The sequence below is a fragment of the Schistocerca nitens genome, chromosome 7 (assembly GCF_023898315.1).
Source record: "Schistocerca nitens isolate TAMUIC-IGC-003100 chromosome 7, iqSchNite1.1, whole genome shotgun sequence".
Taxonomy (NCBI): domain Eukaryota; kingdom Metazoa; phylum Arthropoda; class Insecta; order Orthoptera; family Acrididae; genus Schistocerca; species Schistocerca nitens.
Window position 1 is genome coordinate 390316465 of NC_064620.1, and position 25009 is coordinate 390341473.

At 40.7% G+C, this 25009-nt stretch overlaps 1 protein-coding gene across 4 annotated transcripts in view; it reads left to right on the forward strand.

Annotated features, from left to right (window-relative positions):
• Positions 1-25009, forward strand: part of LOC126194715 (probable peroxisomal membrane protein PEX13) — a 96125-nt gene that overhangs the window by 64062 nt on the left and 7054 nt on the right. The window contains exons 1-5 of one of the 4 annotated variants that reach the window (XM_049932962.1): positions 7995-8017; positions 10867-11178; positions 11307-11554; positions 11710-11901; positions 18363-18656. In XM_049932962.1, coding sequence (XP_049788919.1) covers positions 8010-8017; positions 10867-11178; positions 11307-11554; positions 11710-11901; positions 18363-18656 — 1054 coding nt within the window. In that variant the 5' untranslated portion in view covers positions 7995-8009. Of the gene's footprint in view, positions 1-7994; positions 8034-10866; positions 11179-11306; positions 11555-11709; positions 11902-18362; positions 18657-25009 lie in introns of those variants that run through there. The other 3 variants (XM_049932961.1, XM_049932959.1, XM_049932960.1) reach the window with 3 other exon arrangements.

Consider the following 25009-nt stretch of genomic DNA (forward strand, 5'->3'; position numbering starts at 1 on the left):
GACCGTAGAGGCGAATCAGTTACATGAGTGCGTGGTGTCTGTTCTTTCGGACATGTCCAAAATAACAGATACGCACGCATTAATATTACAGGCCATATTATTTTCAGCAGATGAACACGAATGTGTTGGCAGTGGAGGGCCATAGCTGCGACCAACTGCTTTGACTTTTCGTTACTGACATGAAGCGATGACCATGTCCTACGCACTGTAACACAGCGGTACACAAAATCACTTGGGTTCTTCGAATAAATTCACAGGCACTTATTTTTTAATTTGTTTTTGCATCACACAGCGAGACACTTGTTTTTTTATCCACACCAATCATGTAGCGATATCCGCCCGCCTAATTACATGATAGGTTTCGGTTCGTGCGAGCCTATCGGCTGTGGCCTCGACCGAGTGAACGGACCCGTAAACGAAACAAGATAACTGTTATACTATCGGATAAAAAAATAAAGTAGTTCCCTCGTAACGTGTTTTCGTAATTGCTGCAAAGGCACAATTACAATGGCAGCCAAATATTTTCAGTTCACACTTGAAACAATTTGTAGATCTCGAAATAAATTTTGCTCAATTTTATAGTTGTTATTGCCTGGAGTAAGCGGGGAACTGAAGTAGCTCTGTTTTTCTTAAGATCGATCCACACCACAGAGAAAAATGGCCCGCGGGGTTAATTTCAGTTGCACCGTTCGTACACTTGAAGATGGGGCGAGGCAAAATTGCAAGTGTTGCTGTTCTTCGTGCTATGGGGCGAGGCAAAATTGCAAGTGTTGCTGTTCGTTGTGCTACACCATCCATACAAAAAGAGAAGATACGTCGGTAGTTGGTTATACAATCTTAAAAAGTTATTAAATATATTGCGGAAATATCAGTGAACCACCCGCAGACCGTAATGGAGTGCTCGAAAATTTTCATCGAGTATCATTCGCTTATGATTTTGAACATCGTATGACTGTAAATCAGAAGGAAATAAAAAGGACGCAAGTTACTGGAAAATTACATTTCAGAGACTAGTTGACATTACTATATGCTTTTTGGCTATTGGGGATTGCACGTAAGAGCTTGATAACTCTGTTGTAATCGTCCAAGAACAGAAACGATTCTCAGTGCACGTCTCTTAATGATAGTAATGATTGAAAGTAGTCAATTACTCTTTGTTGTTGTTGTTGCGGTCTTCAGTCCTGAGACTGGTTTGATGCAGCTCCCCATGCTACTCTATCCTGTGCAAGCTTCTTCATCTCCCAGTACGTACTGCAGCCTACATCCTTCTGAATCTGCTTAGTGTATTCATCTCTTGGTCTCCCTCTACGATTTTTACCCTCCACGCTGCCCTCCAATACTAAATTGGTGATCCCTTGATGCCTCAGAATATGCCCTACCAACCGATCCCTTCTTCTAGTCAACTTGTGCCACAAACTCCTCTTCTCTCCAATTCTATTCAGTACCTCCTCATTAGTTATGTGATCTACCCGTGTAATCTTCAGCATTCTTCTGTAGCACTACATTTCGAAAGCTTCTATTCTCTTCTTGTCTAAACTGTTTATCGTCCATGTTTCACTTCCATACATCGCCACACTCCATACAAATACTTTCAGAAACGACTTCCTGACACTTAAATAAATACTCGATGTTAACAAATTTTTCTTCTTCAGAAACGCTTTCCTTGCCATTGCCAGTCTACATTTTATATCCTCTCTACTTCGACCATCATCAGTTATTTTACTCCCCAAATAGCAAAACTCCTTTACTACTTTAAGTGTCTCATTTCCTAATCTAATTCCCTCAGCATCACCTGACTTAATTCGACTACATTCCATTATCCTCGTTTTGCTTTTGTTGATGTTCATTTTATATCCTCCTTTCAAGACGCTGTTCATTCCGTTCAACTGCTCTTCCAAGTCCTTTGCTGCCTCTGACAGAATTACAATGTCATCGGCGAACCGCAAAGTTTATATTTCTTCTCCACGGGTTTTAATGCCTACTCCGAACTTTTCTTTTGTTTCCTTTACTGCTTGCTCAATGTACAGATTGAATAACATCGGGGAGAGGCTACAACCCTGTCTCACTCCCTTCCCAACCACTGCTTCCCTTTCATGTCCCTCGACTCTTATAACTGCCATCTGCTTTCTGTACAAATTGTAAATAGCCTTTCGCTCCCTGTATTTTACCCCTTACTCTTTATTGACTATATATGGAAGCATCTATGTGAAAAATTGTCATTACAAAGCTGTTTGTCGCGTGAGCTCATGGAGGTTTAAGGAAAAGGCTGAAAACATGGACGCAGTAACAGTTTTACACTGTTTATGAAAATTACTTATGGCTGCAACAGACACAGAATGATTACTCCATTTGCGACGTTACATAACAGATGGAGTATGTAGTGAGTGCACACGGAGGCTTTTTCACAGCGTAGTGCAGCAACTCGACGTGGCATTGACTCAACATGTCGTTGGAAGCCCCCTGTAGAAATATTGAGCCGTGCTGCCTCCTTAGCCGTCCATAATGCAAATGTGTTGCCGGTGCATGATTTTGTGCACGAACTGACATCCCGATTATATCACGAAGTGTTCTATGGGATTCATATCGGGCGATCTTGGCGGCCAAATCGTTCGCTCGAATTGTCCAGAATGTTCTTCAAACCTATTGCGAACAATTGTGACCCGGTGACAAGGCGCATTGTTGGAAACATGAAGCCTATGGATGGCTGCAAATGGTCTCCAGGTAGTCGAACATAACCATTTCTAGTTAGTGATCGGTTCAGTTGGACCAGAGGATCCAGTCCTTTCCATGTAAACACAGCCACGCCATTGTGGAGTCACCACCAGCTTGCAAAGCGCCTTGTTGACAATGTGGGTCCATGGATTCGTGACGTCTGCGCCACACTCAAACACCACCATCAGCTCCTCATCTGACCAGGCCAAGATTTCCCAGTCATATAGGGTCCGACCGGTCTGGTCACGAACCCAGGAGAGGCGCTGCAGGCGTCTGCTGCTGTAGCACATTAACGCCAGATTTCGCCGCACCTTTTTAACGAATGCATCCCACTTTGATTTCTGCTGTAATTTCACACAGGGTTGCTTGTCTTTTAGCACACGCCGCTACGCAAACGCAGCAGCTCTCGGTCGTTGCCGGCCGTGGTGGCTGAGCGGTTCTAGGCGCTCAGTCCGGAACCGCGCGACTGCTACGGTCGCAGGTTCGAATCCTGCCTCGGGCATGGATGTGTGTGATATCCTTATGTTAGTTAGGTTTAAGTAGTTCTAAGTTCTAGGGGACTGATGACCTCAGATTTTTCTCGGTCGTAAAGTGAAGACGATCGGTCACTGCGTTGTCCATGGTGAAGGAAAATACCTGAAATTTGGTGTTCTCGGCACGCTATTGACACTGTGGATCTCGGAATATTGAATTCCTTATAGATTCCCGAAATGTAATGTTCAATGCGTCTAGCTCCAACTACCGTTCCGCGTTCAAAGTCTGTTAATTTCTGTCGTGCGGCCGTAATCACGCCGGAAACCGTTTCACATGAATCACCTGAGTACAAATTTTTGGGTACTTTTGGGGCAGCCACCACAAACTGTATAAACAGTGGGTAGTGACCAGGATGTAGCTATGTCTGTTGGCCGAAAAATAATTGACAAGAATTGCGCCAGATGGAATGAAGAGATAACTTATCTTTATTTCTGACTAAACGTGCACCAGCAATACAAGTCCAAGTAATATCCAAGAGTAATCCGTGTACTGAGCCTAGTCGAATACAATAGCAAATATCACACTGCAATGGCTCCGCTATAAACTCCACGAAAGGCTAGCAGTAGACAATAGGCTGTCCGTCTCGGGGCCAGCGCTCCTCCTTATATGCAAAAGGCAGAGGGCGCTGCGGACCCGAGCTCAGCCATGGCGCGACCTCTTCCGTCGGCGGCAACGCCCTGAGACACCGACGGCTGCGACAGGAACTGTGGCCAGCGATGTCACCGCCAGGGCGCGAGTTGGTTGGTTGGGTCCGTGGATACAACACAAATGACAGCTCCGCCAAAGCAGCGTATCGCTATACCGCGACATATGTTACCTCAGAGTAAAATAAAATTGAAATTCTAATCTTCAATCCGAAAGGTTTTAAAAGAGCACAAACACTATACAATGCACATATTTCCCATACTATGCAATCACCATCCAACGATGGGTAGCGAATCAACGAGGCTGCCGGCGGACATAGCAGGATTTTTCACGCCAGACGCCGTGCGTCCGCCGGCGATCCGTTGTCGTTCGATCTACTCTTGCACTCGGCAAATCATTGTGAAGTACAAGGCAGAGGGTGCGTTTCATTGTATCATATATTAGAGTTTCTAACCGTCCCACTCACGTATGTAGCGTGGGAAGAATGGTTGTTTAAATGCCTTTTTGTGTGATGTAATCATCTAATCTTACCCTCACGATCCCTATGCCAGCGATAAGTGGGAGAGTTGTAATATATTCCTAACTTTCACGGAATAGTTTACGTCTGTCTTCAGTTTCTCTAGCATCTCTGTGACACTCTCCTACTATACAAACGTGTGACCATTCGTGCTGCCCTTCTCTGTGTACGTTCAATATCCCCTCTTAGTACTATTTGGTACGGGTCCTCAAACTTGAGCGGTATTCCAGAATGGGTCGTACCAGTGATTTGTAAGCAACTTCCTTTGCAGATTGACTGCATTTCCCCAGTATTCTGTATTTCCCCGATATTCTACTAATAAAACGAAGTCTATCACCTTCTTTACCCACGACTGAACCTAAGTGACCATTCAATTTCATATTCGCGCAAAGTGTTACATCTAGATATTTGTATGAGTTGGCCGATTTCAACTGTGACTGATTGGTGCTATAGTCTTACGATACCACTTTTTTTTTTTTTTTTTTTTTTTGTGAAGTGCACAGTTTTACATTTCCGAACATTTAAAGCTTGTTGCCAGTTTTCGCATCATTTTGAAGTCTCATCAAGATTTGAATGAACATTCATGCAGATTCTTTCCGGCGGTACTTCATTGTAAATAACTGCATTATGTGCAAAAAGTCTGAGGTTACTATTGATATATCCCGCAAGGTCATTAATAAACAACATGAACAGCAAGAGGCCCAACACACTTCCCTGGGGCACACCCAAAGTACTTCTGCAACCGACAGTGACTTTCCATCCAAGATGACATGATACGTCCTCGCTACCAATATATCTCAGCCCATTCACAAATTTCGCTAGATGCCGCATATGATCATGCTTTTGAGAATAGGCGTGTATTTAGTTCTGAGTGAAATGCTTTTCGAAGATCAGGAAACACTGCATCTATCTGACTGTCTTGGTTCAAAGTTTTCAGTGCGTTGTATGAAAAAAGTGAGAGTTGGGTTTCATATGATAGATTTCTTCAAAATCCATACTTGTTAGCATGGTAGAGGTAATAATCTTTGAGGTACCTCATTATGTTCGAGCTCAGAATATGCAAGATTTTACAATAAATCGCTGTCAACGATATTGGACAGTAGTTGTGTGAATCACTTCCCCTATTCTTGTAACGCGTGTGACCTGTGCTTTCTTCCAACTACTGGACACGGGTTTTTATTTGAGGAATCTAAGATAGATTATAGTTAATAACTCAGCCCCAAATTCGTTAGTAAGGATTCCATCGGCCCCTGGAGATTTGTCCAGTTTTAACGATTTCAGCTATTTTTCAACACCACTGACACTTAAACTTATTTCCCTCATCTTTTCAGTGGTACGAGGATTAAATTGGGGTAATTCTCCTGGATTTTCCTTTGCGTTTGAGAAGGGAGTTGGGCTTTTCTGCTTTTGCTATGCTACTTCTAGTTTCAGTTCCAGTGACTGGGCTCTAAACTACAGACCGATTTCACTTTTGCCAGCATTCTCAAAAATTTTAGAAAAAGTGATGTACAGGCAGCTTCTTAACCATCTGACCACAAATAACATATTATCAAGAACACAGTTTGGATTTTTGAAGGGTTCTGATATCGAGAAGGCTATTTACACCTACAGTGAAAATGTACTTAATTCATTAAATAACAAATTACAAGCAGCAGGTATTTTCTTTGATTTGTCAAAGGCATTTGATTGTGTGAACCACAACATCCTTTTAAATAAATTAGAATTCTATGGTGTCACGGGCAGTGCTACAAAATGGTTCAAGTCATACCACGCTAACAGGAAACAAAGGGTGTCAGTGCAAGGGAATGGTGAATTAAGTCATCAGTCATCATGAGAATGGGAAGAAATTACATGTGGTGTCCCACAAGGATCCATCTTAAGGCCATTGCTTTTTCTTGTGTACATTAATGATCTCTCATCAGTTACACTGCCAGAAGCAGAGTTCGTTTTGTTTGCAGATGACACAAGTATTCAATAAATAGTATGTCGAGTGTAGTTCTAGGAAGATCTGCTAATGATATTTTCATGGATATTAATAAATGGTTTAAAGCCAACTCACTGACATTAAACTTCAAAAAGACTCACTACATGCAATTCAGAACCTGTAAGAGGTTTCCACCCAGCATATGCATAAAGTATGAAGAAGAGCAGATAGAAGAGGTTGACAGTCTTAAATTACTGGGATTACAACTTGACAATAAATTCAGTAGGGAGGAACATACCACAGAACTGCAGAAACGCCTTAACAAATCTGTATTTGCAATTCGAGTGTTAGCTGACATAGGCGACATAAAAATGAAAAAGCTTGCATACTTTGCCTACTTTCATTCATGTCATATGGTATAATATCTTGGGGTAACTTTTCAAGTCAAACAAAAGTTTTCAGAGTCCAAAAGCGTGTAGTACGTATTACTTGTGGAGTAAATTCACGGACATCATGTAGAAACCTCTTCAAAGAACTGGGTATACTAACTACTGCCTCTCAGTATACTTACTCCTTAATGAAATTTGTCCTAAATAATATATCTCTTTTTCCAACAAACAGCTCAGTTCATACATTCAATATCAGGAACAAAAATGATCTGCACAAGGACTTAAAAGCACTTACTCAGGAACACTCATCTTCAATAATTTGCCAGCAAACATAAAAAATTTAGTTACAAATAAAGATCAGTTTAAAAGGAGTCTGAAAGACTCACTAGTGGCCAACTCCTTCTACTCCATTGACGAATTTTTTAATAGAAACAAATGATGTATATATTCATACTATTAGTATTGTTATTTCAGCTTTAAAAAAACTGACATGTTCCAAATCCACGAGGATCTTCTCAGCACGGATCTATGGAACGAAAAACTAATCTAATCTATTAAGCCTTTACATATGGCCACCAGAATTTATTTTGCTTTTGTGAAAGAACGTTTGACTATATTCGACGGCTTGTAAACAAAAAACAGTTCTAAACGTTGGACAATATATTGTACCCGATTTTCTGCATACCCACATCAGATCACTCTAGAAATAGAAATTAATACATGTTCTGCACTATATACTTTTCTGAACATGGTGGAGCGTGTGGTCGCTGTCGGGCACATGGCGCCAGGCTTGGATCTCTGCTGCGTCCGACGGCGGACTCGCGGCGGTCAACGTGTTATATATAATACACGCTCTGATGTTTTCTTTGTAGCCTGGTTATTGGAGAGAAAGGCTTTCCGATTTTCCTTCATCTTCGGCACTCATTCTTGGTTCACCCGTGATTGTTATACTTCAGATGTAACATTACTAAAGGTCATCAGGTTCGATTCTATTGGAATGATTTGCCCAATGACCGCGACGTAATCTAGGACAAGAAAGGACGTCAGCCTTGGTCGTAATGTCATCTGTATTTTATTGCAGATCTAGACTTCAGCTAACAGCGCAGCTATTATCAGTGGTTTGCAGGTAGTCATGTAGACTTAGCATCAGTCAGACAGATTCATGCATGTACATGCCGAAGTTATTTCGTAATGTGTGTCGTGCTGCGCGGCGTAACCGCGCTATCTTGGGCATCTTGCCAAGGTTCGCGCGGCTCTCCCCATCGGAGGTTCGAGTCCGCCGTCGGGCATGTGTGTGTATGTTGTCCTTAGTGTAAGTTAGTTTAAGTAGTGTGGAAGTCTAGGGACCGATGGCCTCGGCAATTTTGTCCCATATGAAACTAAAAACTAAAATAAAAGTTGTCGTTATAACTACACTGTGTCTACATGATTACCTGTAACGCACTGATGATAGCTACGCTTTTAGCTGAAATCTAGATCTGCAATAAAATCCACTAGTCCTCGCTGTAAATCTCTCATACCTATCTACTCTCTGTTGATCTTTCTCACTCACACATCCAGCCCAACTCATTGTCATTATCTCTTTGTTTCTCTGTCATTGACACCTAATCACAGCCATAGCCCCATTTGTTCTGTCCTGGTACCCCAATTTGCGGTTAGTCTTTTAAATAACTGGGAACATACCCACATTTTTTGTACTCTGATAGGACCTTTCTTTGCTGGTTCCCTTATGTTCCCTGCTGCAGCACAACATTTAACTTATATGAAAAGAAATGTACAAGTGTTGGTCGGTGAAATTTAAATAGTCTATTTACATGAAGTTGAAATAACATAAAACTAATTTTACACCTCAAACTGGATTTTATGTGGGGGGAGGGATGGAGTCTCGTGTGTCGGTACTACAGCACAGTTTTGTCAGATGATAATGGAGACACTTTAGAGCATATTTCTCTGTTCTGTGTTGCTTTATAAACCAAGTTTCTTCCTGACACTGGATTTTACGTGTGTATTTTATGTGTACAAGTAAGATAACTTGGAACACGTGTATCTTGGAAACGGATAAAGATATGAAGAAAATTTGGAAGGTTGTTAGAGATTGGAATCTTAAAAATACATCGTGAAAATTGTCTTCTTTGTAACTGCGGCTGGGTTTTTGAGTGCTTCTCAGTAACAGATGAAAATTTTTCCAAACAAGGAGATGCCTTTTCAAGGTGAATGCATAAATAAAATACTGTTACAATTTTAGCAATTTGCTGTGAATATTTATTATTTAGATTTGGCCTCCTATCAGATTTTACGTGTAGAAATAGAGTAACTATGACCTTCTGTATCTTGAAAACTGATACAGATATCAAGAAAATTTTCAAGGTTGTTCGAGATCAGGATCTTGGGAACATACTGTAAAAAATTTAGCCATTTACTGTGTGTGGCAGTCTTTAAATCCTCTACTGGATTTTGTAATGGCGAAAAATAGTGAAAAAAAACCTTCTTGTGGGGTTTTCTGAGGAACTGTCTGTGAAGTAATGGTGCCTTGAGAAGCCCACTGTAGACCACATCAACATCAAATGCAAAGAGAACGATCCAATTTGCTCCATTTCATAAGCAGGAAGAAGGGTTTGAATATTCACACTGTAACTCTCTACTGTAGAATAGTGAGACTAAGAAGATAGGCGTAAACTATCCTGCAAAAATCTATTACCAAAGCTTCAAGAACTGGCTTTAAATGATTACTCCAGGAATATACTACAACCCCCCTATGTATCATTCACATAGAGATCTTGAAGATAAGATTAGGCTAATTACTGCATGCACAGAGACATCCAAACAATCATTCTTCCGGCGATTCATATGTGAATGGAACAGGGAGAAACCCATAATAACTGGTACAATGGGATGTACCCCCTGCCATGCACCCACAGAGTATAAATGTAGATGTAGAAGAATTCGATGTTTCAAATTGCCTCCCATTAATACTATGATTGAGATAAATTAGTGAAAAGTAACTTAATCAGGAATGATTTGGGAGAAAACTCAAAGCAGCTGACGCGACAGTAGATATTGTTCTAACTGCTGCACCAAACTACCTCATGCAACCCACTTGCATCATGTATCCACTGCTAACAGTTGCTTATTTTGTAGTAGGATGTCAGCTGGTGTTGTGAATCTGGAGGAAGGCGTCTGACAAACCATCATTTATGGAGTTTCAGCATCTCAAAGTAGTGAACAATAATGACGACAAGCTATACATCTGTGTACAGTACAAAACGAGACATATTTTCGTGTGGTAATTCATTGATACAAATTATGAACAAAACTAGTTTATTAAAACTCGGAAGTCCTTACTGTATGGAAGTGTCACATTTTTACAGTTGAGGCTGGGTTGAAGCTTCGTGGTTTTCTTGTGTTGAAGTACAGCTTTATTGCAAAAGCAGTCATGTGTGCCTTTTGTAAAAGTGTGTAGAAATTATACATTGTTTGGCAGCTACGATAAACACGTCAATTATGCACTTGACATAGATGGTACCAATGGTTACACCAGGCTAGCAATTTCAGAAACGTTTTGTTACTGACATCTAAGTAATTCATTTTTGTAGCTGTATTTTTGATACAGTAAGATAACTTTACCAAAATGACAATGCACCTCAGGTGCTCAATTAGGTTTCATTGAACAACTCAATTTACAAACTAAAACTTATTTTGTTCACTTCTGTGGAGGGATATTCATCAGAGTTGAGCATCCACCAATTTAAATTTAATGTTTATTTATTTATTTACCGATTTATTTAACTTGCCAAGATTAAGGCCATCAGAACCTCTTTTACATCTAAAAGGGGGAAGTTGCATTATTCAGTTAAATGAAGCACAAAAAGTTTTAAGAAACTGTAAACATATCTTTAAATTCACATTCCATTGTCATTTCTTGTTGAATGGAGTCACGTAGGAAGAACATGCTCAAGAGATTTGAAGCACTGTGAGAATGGCATAATCATGGGAACATAACGTGTGCAGTAGAGTGTTAGTAAACACAGAGTCTTTTTTCTACTTTAAAAGTTTTCCTCTTAATATATTCTGTTAACTGCAACAAACTTCTATGGTTGTAAATTCAGTTCATGTAAGTATTAATGATAAATCTCTTTTCACAACAGCAGGGCTCCAGTACCTTCTACATCTTTACCATCTAATTTGCCTACAAGAAATGTGCAGCAACAACCTCCACCTGTTCCATCTCGCACATATAGGCAGTCAGCTTATGCACCAATGACGTCAAGTACATATCCATCCTATGGTTCATATGGAGGATACTCTGGATTATCCGGCTATGGAAGCTATGGGGGTTATGGTGGTTATGGTGGCTACTCGGGATATGGGGGTTACGGAGGTGGATATGGTTATGGAGGATATGGTGTTGGTATGAATAGGTATGGAGGATACCTACAAAGACCAGAATTGGAAAGCAGGTCAGTTCTACATTTTGTCTTTCGTATGTAGTTCTGTTTGCTATATTTTTATGTTTGTAAGTAGGAAAAAAGGGTTTTTGCATTTCACATTTGTTAATTTTCTAATACATGCTCCTATTTTTTTTTAGGTTCATCCGCCTGGCAGAGGAAAGTACACGGCCTGCTTTCCAGTCTATAGAATCTTTGGTCCAGGCATTCAGTTCTGTAACTTTCATGTTGGAATCAACGTTTGGTGCAATACACAATTCATTCAGGGCTGTACTTAGTGTTGCAGAAAATATGGGGAGGCTACGTTCTGTTTTTAGTCAACTATTCTCAGCCTTCACAATTTTTCGCACACTCCAATGGCTTTATAAAAAATGCCTCTATTTATTAGGTATGTATTCGACACTTTCTTTTTCAAACGTTTGAAAATTCAGTTGTTACAGCCACACATATAGCTTAATACTTATTAATCATTGCACAAAATAATATTTTCCTATAGAAAGATAAGGCTTAGTGCTGTAATGTTACAGATGAGTGATGTTCCAGGTGTACTGAAGTGTGATCCTAGTCAAGATGATATATGGCTCCAAGCTGCATCGAGGGCAGAAGAGCAGCAGGAAGCAGCTGCTGGCCAGTCGCGATTTTCTTGGCCTGTTCTTGTTCTCATGGGCATTATGCTTAGTGGCCCTTATTTGATGTGGAAGCTGCTTAGTACACTGAATGAATCTGTTGGTTCAGGTAATACTGAAATAAAAGTAGTTCTGTAACTGTGATATGTCTAAGTAGCATACCCTGAAAATGTTTTAGGAGTGTCTCTTACATCTAATTACTCAATATTTTTAAATACAGTGTTTCACGTATGACACACTACACAACTGTTGTGTCTGGCATTGTACGTGATCAGCTATTCTCAGACACTGATAGGTAGTCTATCAGTTTCAGGAGAACTAGAAGAGTTAAGAGTAGCCTTGGAAACAAGCCTGATAAAATTATTTTGGCATGCTCAAACTGAAATCTTACAAAGTAACCGAAGTGCAGCGACTGACCAGTTCAGATTCTGTTACTCAAAGCCAGTACTGCAACTGGCTGTTGCCATGTGTGCTAGAGAGAGAGAGGGAGAGTTAATCCTGAAATTCCCAATCCCCTACCCTCCTCGCCAAACTCCCTGTCCTGGTGAATTGGTGAATCATTGCTGCATTTATTGAGGTATGTTATTTTGCAGAACAATTTATGTTGAAATTCTGAAAAATCCTAGTCATTTACTTCAAAATCCTAGTCATTTACTTCAAGAGCCTCTGCATGATGTGGAGGGGGGGGGAAAAAAAAATAGGAGTGCGGCATGCATTTAGTGCGATGTGAATCACTGGACTGAACTTTTTCCACCAAACTATAACTTATGATAGGTATGTGTGCAATGTACAGCAACTTTTTTTAAATAGAAGTATCGGTATTAGGATAGGTCTACTGTCAAAAACTCTTTGTTTCAGGATCAGCCTCTCCATTATGCAGAGACAGCAATAGCCAGTTGTAGTACTGAAGTCAAGCAACAGACTCTCAGTTGGTCACTTGAGTTACTGCCATTACTTTGTAAGGTTTCTATAAGACTTTGCGCATGTATATGTAAGCAGATGTTACACTTAATAAGCAGTACTGAATAGTGCAACATATTTCTCAGACTTACTTCCAAAGCCATCCCTAGCTCATCTAGTTGGGCCAAAAGCGATATACCAGCTACTGGAATCCAAAGAATGGGCTGGAGCATAATATGTGGTGAGAGCCTGCCTCACTGGTAAAGGTTACCTCACAGTGTCAGTGGGCTCGTGACATGCATGCTACATCCTGTAGAGTTTTGGTTCTTTTCAGATTTATATCATTGCCTCTTCCCGATTCCAACAGTTCAGAAAAACAAAATTGTAGTTCCTGGAGTCAGGGTCCCTTCTGCTTTCCCTATTAAAGTAGGTTTTATATGATCATCAATTTTGAAAGACCGCTAGAGTATGTTTGTGGAATCTGTGCTATTTTACTGGTGTTACTATTCTGGCTCCCAGTAGGTAGTTTTAACCCTTTTGCAGTCAGCCATTTTGAGCATGAATGATGAATGCTAAAAATGTCATTTGTTTTTATATTCCAAACAGTGTTCTATTTAAACTGCCGTATATCATACTGCACTCAGGTTAAAAATATGAAAAAATACCACCTACCCACAAAAGTAGGTAGTTTATTATGACATACCCAGATTGTCATACTTTATCACTTTAGTTTGCAGATTGTCACATTTCTTCTCGTTAAATTGTTTATAAGTGAAGAAATAAAAATTATTTTAAAAAATGATATAAATTTGATTTTGTTTCCATGTAATTAACAGTAATCTTGATTTCAAGAAAGCTCACTAATGTTCACAAAATTTATGCAAATTTGTGAATAAATGACGTAAAAAAAATGAAATGGAGAATAATTATAATAATTATACAGTACATTAGTCTGTTGGATGTATGCAGTTCTGTGTCATCTAACACTTGTTTTTTGTAACAGAATATGTTTTGCCAAACTGTGGAAAGGCCTTAGATGTTTTTGTACTTCAGTATAAAAATGTAGGTCGTTTGTTGAGTCCCAATTCAGTAAGCATGCTATAAAACTTCTTACCTCAGCTATTGTGACATACAACCACTTTTTTGTATGGGCTGGACAAAGTAGCAGCATGTTTGGATAAAAATTGGCTAATTGAGCAATTGTTTTTGTTTTAGTGGCAGTTTTTTTAAATGCTGCAGTGAGAACCAAATTGAAATATTCTCTTGCAGAAGATTCCACTAGTGGTGAATGCTGTGGTCCAGGCACCTCGTGATATGGTTGTGGTAACGGCTGTAGTGTTTCAGGTGCAATTGTTTGGACGTACTGTGTTACTGTGTTTTTTCCATTCTGCCTTCACTTTCAATCAGTGTATCAGCAAACTGCAACTGCTTTCACCAAAATACTCTGTATTACTAGTGTTTTCCAGTAACACACAAATTTCATTGTTGGACACATTTTCATAAAAAAGTCAAAAAAGCAAATTAAATAAAAAAAAACATTAACACAAAGAAAAGTAGCTCGGAAATAATCTTAAATAACAACAATGCACAAAGACAACAACATTGGATGAAATGACAAAATGTAAATGAGTATTACAAATCACAACACCAACAGACGAACAGCATAGTAACAGCATTATCGATTGTCGATATTTCACTTCAGCGATGCTCAAAAGTTGATAACTATCAGTGTACATGTAAATCTAAACATTGAACATCAATACCAAGCTTGTTGCTACATAGCATTGAATTTTATAAACTGAAAGAAAGTAAACAGTGTACCAACGAATCAGCACTGTAACAGTACTGGCATCGGCACTTTGAGCATTACCTTGCCCTTCAAAGGGTTAAGGTACAGCGACAGATGGGCTGTGAGATCATTGAAAATACCAGCTCAGTTTCAGCAAGACTGGAGACAGAACCAGTTGCAAATTGAATTAAAGGTCACCAAAAGCATATAACAGAGAGAATACCAAGTTAGATCAGTATGCAGCAATTATTAGTTTTATCCAGAAAGGTCTGAATATCTGTTGTTTGAGCCCATAAAACATACTGTGAATTCTCCTACAGGTTTCTTAATTTCTTGCTGGGCTGGATTGGGATTGGATAGAGAATTTATGTTTGACATTAATTGTTCACCACACCAAGCAGTGTTTTTACTAATTAAATTAGAAACATTACCAACAGAATGAAAATGTAAGCTAGAGTAACACTGTATATGTATACTCATAAATCTTGCCTTGAATTTGCAATTTTTTGTATGACAAAATCTTGCCTCAAATTTGCAATTTGTATGACAGTTTCTTTAAGTGCTACTGTAAACCAGCTGCTTACAAATTTCAGAGCTGCTTTGTTTTAACAACAGTAGATGACAAATTTAAAAAGATAGTAATGTCATAGCTTAATAACACATCTAATGGTCATTTGTAAACGCTTAAAAGGCGTTACTTGTTTGAAAAGTGAAACCATTTTGCAAAGTTACAACCCTTAAGTACTGGAAGTCTGGCACACCAATTCATTTTTAAAAATGAACTACTTGTGACTTCATGTGGTGTTTATGCCAAGGTAGTCTTATACAGCTACGGGAGCTGGACAAAAATATACGTGTTATGTCTAAAACGTTTATTGGATGTTGTCATATACGAATGGCAACTTGGCGCATGTGTGAGTGCGTGCACAGGGGTCTTCTGAGACTTGAGGAGAATCGGTACACAGCGTGCACCGTATGTGACTGGCTGTGTAATTAGAGTGCGACCAGTTGAATGCGGTCAGTGTGAGAGGAAGTGTCACAGCACAATGGAGAGCAACATGTAAACATCAAGTTCTGCTACAAACTGGGGAAGACGGTAACGGAGACACATGGAATGTTGGTGCAGGTGTACAGGAGGGAAGCCGTGAGCAGAAAATGTGTTTACAAATGGTTTAAACACTTCCACGAAGGGAAGGAAACAACTGAGGTTGAGCCATGTTCAGGTTGGCCATCAACAAGCAGAACACCAGAAAAGATTGAGAAGGTGCGACAAATAGTGGCATAATATTGGGACGGACTCTCAGATTGATTTCGGAGGAATTGGGCATTAGCAAGGACATGGGGCACACTATTGTCTACAATGATTGGGGTAAGTGGAAAATCTGCCTCCGATTTGTGCCGCACAAGCTCACAGACAAGCAGAAAGCAAAATGGATGGAAACTGCTGGTGATTTTATTTCTATGTATGACCGGGATCCTTGCTTCTGAACACCATCGTCGTGGGAGATGAGACCTGGTGATACCAGTTCGATCTCGAATCAAAACAGAAATCGATGTCGTGGTGTTCACAGTCTTCCCCGCAACCAATAAAAAAAGCTGCCTGCCAAAATGCAAGGTGAAAACACTGTTGACCGCCTTCTTTGACACCAATGCCATCATCCACAAGGAATTTGTCCTGCAGGCCAAACCATTAATTCACCATTTTACTAGTCTTGTTTTGAATCGATTGCTACATCATATCCAGCAGGTTTGGCCAGAGTTGCACAGGACTGGAAAATGGATGCTGCTCCATGACAATGCTTCTACACACTGTTCGATCCATGTGTGCCAATTCCTGGTGCAGAAGATGGTAAATGTTCTCGAACACCCTCTGTACTCTGCTGATCTGGCCACTGAAGACTTCTTCCTATTTCTCCACTTGAAGGCACCCATGAAAGGTGAATGTTGTGCGGACATAAATGCCATCAAAGATCGTGTGACAGCCGTTCTGAGACCGACTACACAGGAGGCCTTTGCTGTTAGTTTCCTGAAGCTGTATGAACATTGTCGAAAGTGTGTTGTAGCAGGTGGCGACTATTTTGAAGGGCAATAAAGAACCTTTGTTTGTATTTGTTGTTTTGTTTGTTGTCAGAAGCATTCACCGAACTTTTTAGACACAGCATGTAGGAACACTGTGCAAAATGCATCATGAACATAAATGCATACGCTATCCAAGCCCACAAGTGGTGCTGTTCTATTTGTCCATGAATGGCACCTGTCCACTGCCTTCGATATGTTGCAAGTGTCAGAGCAGTGTTCTGTGTGGTTCTGAGTGCACTATGTTGGAACCAAGTGATCGTAACATGAGCAGATTGTTTATGCTTGCCACAATGGTAACACCAGTTCCCATCCAATCAGCAAAGTTAAGTACTGTTGTGCTTGGCTAGCACTAGGATGCGTGATGTCTGGATCTGCTTACCACTGCCAGCAAGTGGGATGCACTCAACCCACACGAGGCCAATTGAGGCGCTTCTTGATTGATGAGTAGCAGCTGACAATGGAGGGGAGAATGGTGTGCTGACCACATGCTCCTACATACTCATATCCAGTGGGAGCTGTTGGCTGAGGATGACATGGTGGTCAGCCTGGGCCTTCCAAAGCCTGTTCAGGTGGAGTCTCTTTAGTTTCGTATCATTGCCATGTCACTTAATTATGAAAGTCCATATTAGTGATAACTGCTATTGCATAGTATATGGTTTCTCTGCAGTTTCATAGTACAGGTTTACACCACTACTGCAAGCAAGTGGCTACGAATCAAGGATGAATATAAGAGAACAAACTCATGTAGATTTCAGTACTTGTTGGCAGGAGGCCATAGTGCATGGTGGGGTGTCAGATAATGAGATGTGATAGGTTATGTCTATTGTGCAATTTTGACAGGACCTGGCAAGAAATGTGGTGCACTTTTTTCTATTTATAAAAGAAATATTAAGCATAGTGTTGGACACCGATGTGCTGGTTGATGTAGAAGTGGTTGAAATTTCAATCTTCCTTATTTGTAATAGGTGGTGCTCATAAATAAAAATTTTCTTTAAATTACATTCTGCGAGATTGATTAATAGCAAACCACATCTGCTCTGATACATAAATGTTTAGTATATCTTATACCTGAATATTATTTGTGTTTGAATCCTCTTTTTTTATTATTTTTTGCATGGGTGGATGATAGTGCTTGATGTATTTTTTGTATTGAAGTACCTATGTTGGCGAGATGGTCTGTCGTGTCATAACCATAAATCCCAATATGAGATGGTATCCACAGCATACAATTGTGGCACTGGCCGACATTTTTATGTAGTCTACTTAGGTAGACTACATGCACAGTAACCTTTATGACTGGGCCTTCAGCATCAAAGTTGCTGAAATATCTGCCAGGACGATGGCAGAAGTAAGAGAATTGAAGATATACACCTTTATCTCCAGTTCCACCACCTTCTATTACAGATCCATTTAGGAAAAATCATGTAGAGTAGCTTATGCTTCAAAGTGAAAATGAGAATTGGAAAGACCTGTTACACAACAGAGAAGATATTCCAGTATGTACACAGAGCACAACTAGCAACAGTATGGCTAATTACAGGTCATGCTCGCTCTGCTGAGCAGTTCCACTGAACTGATGTGTACCCATTGCCCATGTGTGTAAGTTGTAAGAAAACTCTATTATGAACTGACTTCATTTGCTAATTTGTGAAAAATTAAAACAGTATACATGAATTCAGTGCCATGAAAACAAATTAGTTTCTAATTGTATTTGCTGCTCAAAAAATGTTTTACTCCATAACATATATTTGAATGAATGATTACTTATAGCAGGTGCTAATACATATCTTTTCCTTATCCAGGTTTTAGCCTTGCTGAATGGAAGAAGAGTAAGCAACCTGTAACACTTGCTGTTGCGGAATATGATTTCAAGGCAGCAAACGAGGAGGAACTTTCTGTCTGTGCTGGTGACAGAGTTCTTGTAGCACCTATGAACTTCCAGGCACCCAATGCACAGCAGAGTGGATGGGTTCTAGCTACTGTTGATGGACAGAAAGCTGGATTTGTACCACTCAACTATTTGAGGATAACTGGAAAAATGCATTATAACCGTGCTGTGCCTGTCAAGGTGCCACCACAAAAACAGCAGAATGCCAGTGAGTGTTCCTCTGTTTTTCTTTTTTTGTACTTACATCTTTTTTACAAAACCACTATTTCATAACCTGTTAATGAATTAACATCTGATGGAGGGAGCGGGGGACTATTTCATACTTGAACTGTGTACCTGATAACTTCAAAGGAGAAGTTAGCTTTTTATTGTTACTTCTGATTTTTTTCCTAACTGACATGGCCCTGGCTGGCGTAAGCTAGGATAGATACCAGGGAAAACAGACAATGCCCAAAGGCCAATACCTTGAACATGTGGAAGTTGTGGTGAGTACGGGCAGGCACAGTTTCTCTAGTAAAAGTTTCTTTTTTTTATCTTTAAAATTTTACAACTTTATTAACGTGCTTTTAAATAGCAAGTGAACATTCGTTATCATGAACAGCAATATCCTCAATATGGTTTCTTAATGAAAGTTTCTGAAGCATTATTTTAACAGATCAAAGGACAGCTGTCAAAATCAGTTTCCGATGCTTAAAACTCAAAATCCCTTTTTAAGCAAAGGAAAAAAATACAAATTGCATTATGCAAGGTTAAATAAAAGGTTCTAATGCCACATGCATTATTGAAGGTTAAATAAAAGGTTCTAACACCCCATGGAATACTAAAATTTTCCTAGATAACACCTATGAACTCTTAAGGCAATAAAATATTGATCACAAAATTTTAATTAAAACAACAACTTAAATGCAATAAAAGCTGATTAATATCAATGTACACTCAAACCCCGTAGCCTCTATGATGCGCACCATATCACAAAATACTTTACTTCCTTTTCAACACTTTACACCATAAACCTCCCTACATGTGATGCATTCTACACCCAATGAATTATGACAAATAATTAAGCATAGATGTTATAATTAACCAGGTATGTAAATCTTTTATTTTCAAAATAAATTGAAAAAATGCAGAAATCAACTCTTGAGCTCAATGGTTACATCCATTAAAAAAATAAAAAAAAATTAAAATACATATGTTATGATTTCGTCATGGTCACGCGCTGTTGTGCACCATATCTCCTTCAGGATCACTTGCGGCACGGGAAAGATTTTTTCACAATGTACAAAATGTTAACAGGGTGCAATGAACTTACACAAATTGCATACTGGGATTATACGTCAATGTGGATGTGGCTCGCAGATCATAAAACAGGCGAGGGAGTAGATGAACACTTCTACTATACCGGACCGCACCAGACAGCAGGGGGTAGACAAGAGACAAATCAACAACTGTTGCACAACAACCTCATCAACAGTAAGAGAATATTTGGGACTTTAAAGTCTTGGGAGGGCCACACCAAACCACAGAATGATGTCTTAAGCTAAATTATGTAAATACTATTGGCGATTTTGCCACAACAAGTAGAACTGGAAAATATCATAAGTGAACTGCAATTACCACGATTCATAAGTGTCCAACTGAAAAGCTCCACAGTCAATCTTTCCCTTACTACAGACACTTAACAGTATCTCCAAAGTTCTCTCATGGACACTACCAGAGTGTCAATTACCCATTATAACTGTAAATAACTGTTTAACTTGCTGGGGGCCAACGTAGGTTACTTAATAAGACAAGCAATGTTTTGGTCCCTCACTTGGATCCACCTTCAATCCAAAACAGTCATTTACTTTAAAACATCTAAATAGATTACAATGCTGATCTCAACACTCTCCTGCCAAGCATCGCTCTAACTGGAGACTGCAGTACCAAAGCTTACATTACTCACAAATTTGATATACACACTGCCAGTGTGCACCTTCTTAGAATTCTGATGTTCACCTCTTACACCAAACTTGCGGTAATTATTCATCAGAATCCAAGGGCAGAACCAAGAAATCACTGCTCAGCCCTCGAATGACCATACGATGATCGCCATCGGGACAACACTGGCCCTCCACACTAGGATCCTCAAATCTACAGCATTCTGTCCCCATCGATTGCTTCCGCTGGGCCCACTGACCAACACCTACATCTGTCCTCATGCACAGTCCAGAGCTAACTACCCGCAACCCCCCTACTTCCTTGTTCTCCCGCCTCACAGCACTCGGGAAGCCAACTCGCAAAGATATGTGGCAACCAGAGACTCCAGTCCAATCTCGATCTTGACATCGTGGTGAATACTGAGAAGGCGGGTGATTTCAAAAACAAAAAAATTAAATAGTGAGACTTACCGGCTCACTAACCTTGTCCCTCTCTTTATCTGAGGTTTTGTATCCAAGTTGAGGCTGTTTTGATAGTGGACAAATAGGCCAGTTGCTGTATTGTCTCTAGTCCCCTCTGTTTGAAACCTGTTTCCTTGTCTGTCCGTAGCAAACTGGATTGGAATAAGGATAAGGTTCTGTGAATAGTAATTTCTTAGTATTTTCCAGCTACAGCCCTGTTGTAATAGGAAGCACTTTGTTCTCAAAATGAGTCTTAAATAAGGTCCCCATGTGGTACTGTAATGGATCCTTTATGAGTACAATTTTTCATGCAGCTCTTAAAAGTGACACAATAAGTTTCATGGCTCTTCTAAATCATTCACAAATAATAAGAATGTATTAATAACCTTTTTAATATGAGGGTCACTCCAAAAGAAATGCACACTATTTTTTTAAAAATACAGTTTTCATTCTGCATGTGTGAAAGTTTTACAGTGTGTAGACACTTCCTTCCTGCTTGTTTTCAAACTTAGTTCAACCTGTTCCCGTGAGTGGTGCTGTCACAGCATGTCTTCAAGGTGGCTGCTACACTTGACGTTCGTCAGAAGCAACATGCTGTCATAGAATTCCTGCACTGTGAAAACGAGACGGTGGGAAACATCCACAAGAGGTTGAAAAAGGTGTATGGAGATGCTGCTGTTGATCGCAGTACAGTTAGTCGGTGGGCAAGCAGGTTACATTATGAAAGCGGGCACTGCAATATTGAGGATTCTCCTCGCAGCGGCAGGCCTCGTACTGCACACACTCCCGACAATGTGCAGAGAGATTTAACGAATTGGTGACTGCTGACGGACACATCACAGTGAGTGAATTGTCATGCTACATTGGGATAGGGGAAGGAAGTGTTTGCAGAATACTGAAAGTGTAGACGGTAAAAAAGGTTTGTGCCAGGTGGGTTCCCAGGATGTTGACAGTGGCTCAAAAAGAAACAAGAAAAACGGTATGCAGTGAACTTTTGGAACAGTACGAGAATGGTGGAGATGAATTTCTTGGAAGAATTGTGACAGGTGATGAAACATGGCTCCATCATTTTTCACCAGAGACAAAGAGGCAATCAGTGGAGTGGCATCACGCAAATTCACCCAAGAAAAAAAAATTCAAAACCACACCTTCTGCTGGAAAAGTTATGGCTACGGTGTTTTTCGATTCCGAAGGACTCTTGCTTGTGGACATTATGCCAAGTGGAACTACCATAAATTCTGATGCATATGTGACGACACTGAAGAAACTTCAAGCTCGACTGAGTCGTGTTTGACCACATCAGCAAAAGCAGGAAGTTTTGCTGTTGCGCGACAATGCACAGCCACATGTCAGTCAAAAATCCATGGAAGCGATCACAAAACTTGGATGGACAACACTGAAACACCTGCCTTACAGTCCTGACCTGGCTCCATGTGACTATCATCTCTTTGGGAAACTGAAAGACTCTCTTCGTGGAACAAGGTTTGAAGATGATGACTCCATTGTGCATGCTGTCAAACAGTGGCTCTTAACAGGTTGGTCCAGAATTTTATCGTGCTGATTCCAAGATGGCATAAGGCAATTGAGAGGGATGGAAATTATGTGGAGAAATGAAAATATTGTTCCTAAAGGATGTATCTACACACTGTAAAACTTTCAAACATGTAGAATAAAAGATGGATTTTGTGCATTTCTTTTGGAGTGACCCTCGTACTTGTTGGCTAGTAGTTTCTCTACATATCATAGTTGTTCTGTTTGATTTTTTAAAATGACGTAACAAGATAAAATAGCTGCTACTAACTAACTAAGTAGCTGCTCACCTCTATGAACAGAAGGTGACAAAAAGCCCTAGCCATAAGGATCAGTGAAAAAATTTACAAGGGCTTAGAGGGAATAGGGCTATTCAGGGATCATTAGGGAAGTGTGACAGGAGTGCATGTGAAGTGGGCATGCCTTCTGTATCTCCTTTACTGTGGAGATGGTTGTTTTTGTGCTCAAGGGAGAACAGCAAATTCAAAAATCTTTTTAACCATTAGACCCTCTGAACAGTTCAACTCTTTACAAAAGTACTAATACAGACTAAAACAAGTAGCCACCAGTAATTTAGTTCAACCAAGTATCAAGTGAGACAGGTAAGTTGTCAAGATGCTGGACTTTCATTCAGAAGGAGAAGTGTTCAATTAACTTTCTGGGTATCAATGTGTAAACTTTCCACAGCGTTCTTTAAATTAAAAAAAAAATCTAATAAAGCTCCTTTGAAACACAGGGTCATTTTTCTTTTCCGTCCTCCTCCAATCAGAACTTCTTCTCAGTCTTTAACTACGAAATTGTCGATGGTACTTTAACCCTAATTCTTCCTTCTTTTGCAGAGTAGATGCGTGTAATGGTTCTTTGTTGAAAAGGATGTCTTAATAAAAAACACAGTTGAGAGGGGTTGTAAGAAAGAGACATGTGAAAGTGCAGCAGGAGAAAAGCATAAAACGTGATAGTGTCAGTAAACTGTCACAATATGGCCAAGGGTAGCATAAATGATCCATAAAACTATTGTCCAGTATCATTGCTGATGATCTGTTGTAGAATTTTAGAAGATATTATGTTCTCAAACATAGTGAGTTATCTCAAGTAGAATGACATCCATGCCATCCAGCATGGCTTTCAAAAACGTGTCATGTGGAACCAATCACATGCTTTTCTCACATGTGTCCTGAAAGTTGTGGGTATAGGTATTGTGTTAAGTACAATATTCATTGACTTCCAAAAAAAATTTTTGACACAGTGCCACACTTAAGCTTATTATCAAAAAGTACAATTGTGTGGGAAATCAACTAAAATTTATGGCATTGAGGATTTCTCTTAAGGGGATGCAGCATGCTGAGATGTGTGTGTCTATATATATATATATATATATATATATATATATATACTCCTGGAAATGGAAAAAAGAACACATTGACACCGGTGTGTCAGACCCACCATACTTGCTCCGGACACTGCGAGAGGGCTGTACAAGCAATGATCACACGCACGGCACAGCGGACACACCAGGAACCGCGGTGTTGGCCGTCGAATGGCGCTAGCTGCGCAGCATTTGTGCACCACCGCCGTCAGTGTCAGCCAGTTTGCCGTGGCATACGGAGCTCCATCGCAGTCTTTAACACTGGTAGCATGCCGCGACAGCGTGGACGTGAACCGTATGTGCAGTTGACGGACTTTGAGCGAGGGCGTATGGTGGGCATGCGGGAGGCCGGGTGGACGTACCGCCAAATTGCTCAACACGTGGGGCGTGAGGTCTCCACAGTACATCGATGTTGTCGCCAGTGGTCGGCGGAAGGTGCACGTCCCCGTCGACCTGGGACCGGACGGCAGCGACGCACAGATGCACGCCAAGACCGTAGGATCCTACGCAGTGCCGTAGGGGACCGCACCGCCACTTCCCAGCAAATTAGGGACACTGTTGCTCCTGGGGTATCGGCGAGGACCATTCGCAACCATCTCCATGAAGCTGGGCTACGGTCCCGCACACCGTTAGGCCGTCTTCCGCTCACGCCCCAACATCGTGCAGCCCGCCTCCAGTGGTGTCGCGACAGGCATGAATGGAGGGACGAATGGAGACATGTCGTCTTCAGCGATGAGAGTCGCTTCTGCCTTGGTGCCAATGATGGTCGTATGCGTGTTTGGCGCCGTGCAGGTGAGCGCCACAATCAGGACTGCATACGACCGAGGCACACAGGACCAACACCCGGCATCATGGTGTGGGGAGCTATCTCCTACACTGGCCGTACACCACTGGTGATCGTCGAGGGGACACTGAATAGTGCACGGTACATCCAAACCGTCATCGAACCCATTGTTCTACCATTCCTAGACCGGCAAGGGAACTTGCCGTTCCAACAGGACAACGCACGTCCGCATGTATCCCGTGCCACCCAACGTGCTCTAGAAGGTGTAAGTCAACTACCCTGGCCAGCAAGATCTCCGGATCTGTCCCCCATTGAGCATGTTTGGGACTGGATGAAGCGTCGTCTCACGCGGTCTGCACGTCCAGCACGAACGCTGGTCCAACTGAGGCGCCAGGTGGAAATGGCATGGAAAGCCGTTCCACAGGACTACATCCAGCATCTCTACGATCGTCTCCATGGGAGAATAGCAGCCTGCATTGCTGCGAAAGGTGGATATACAC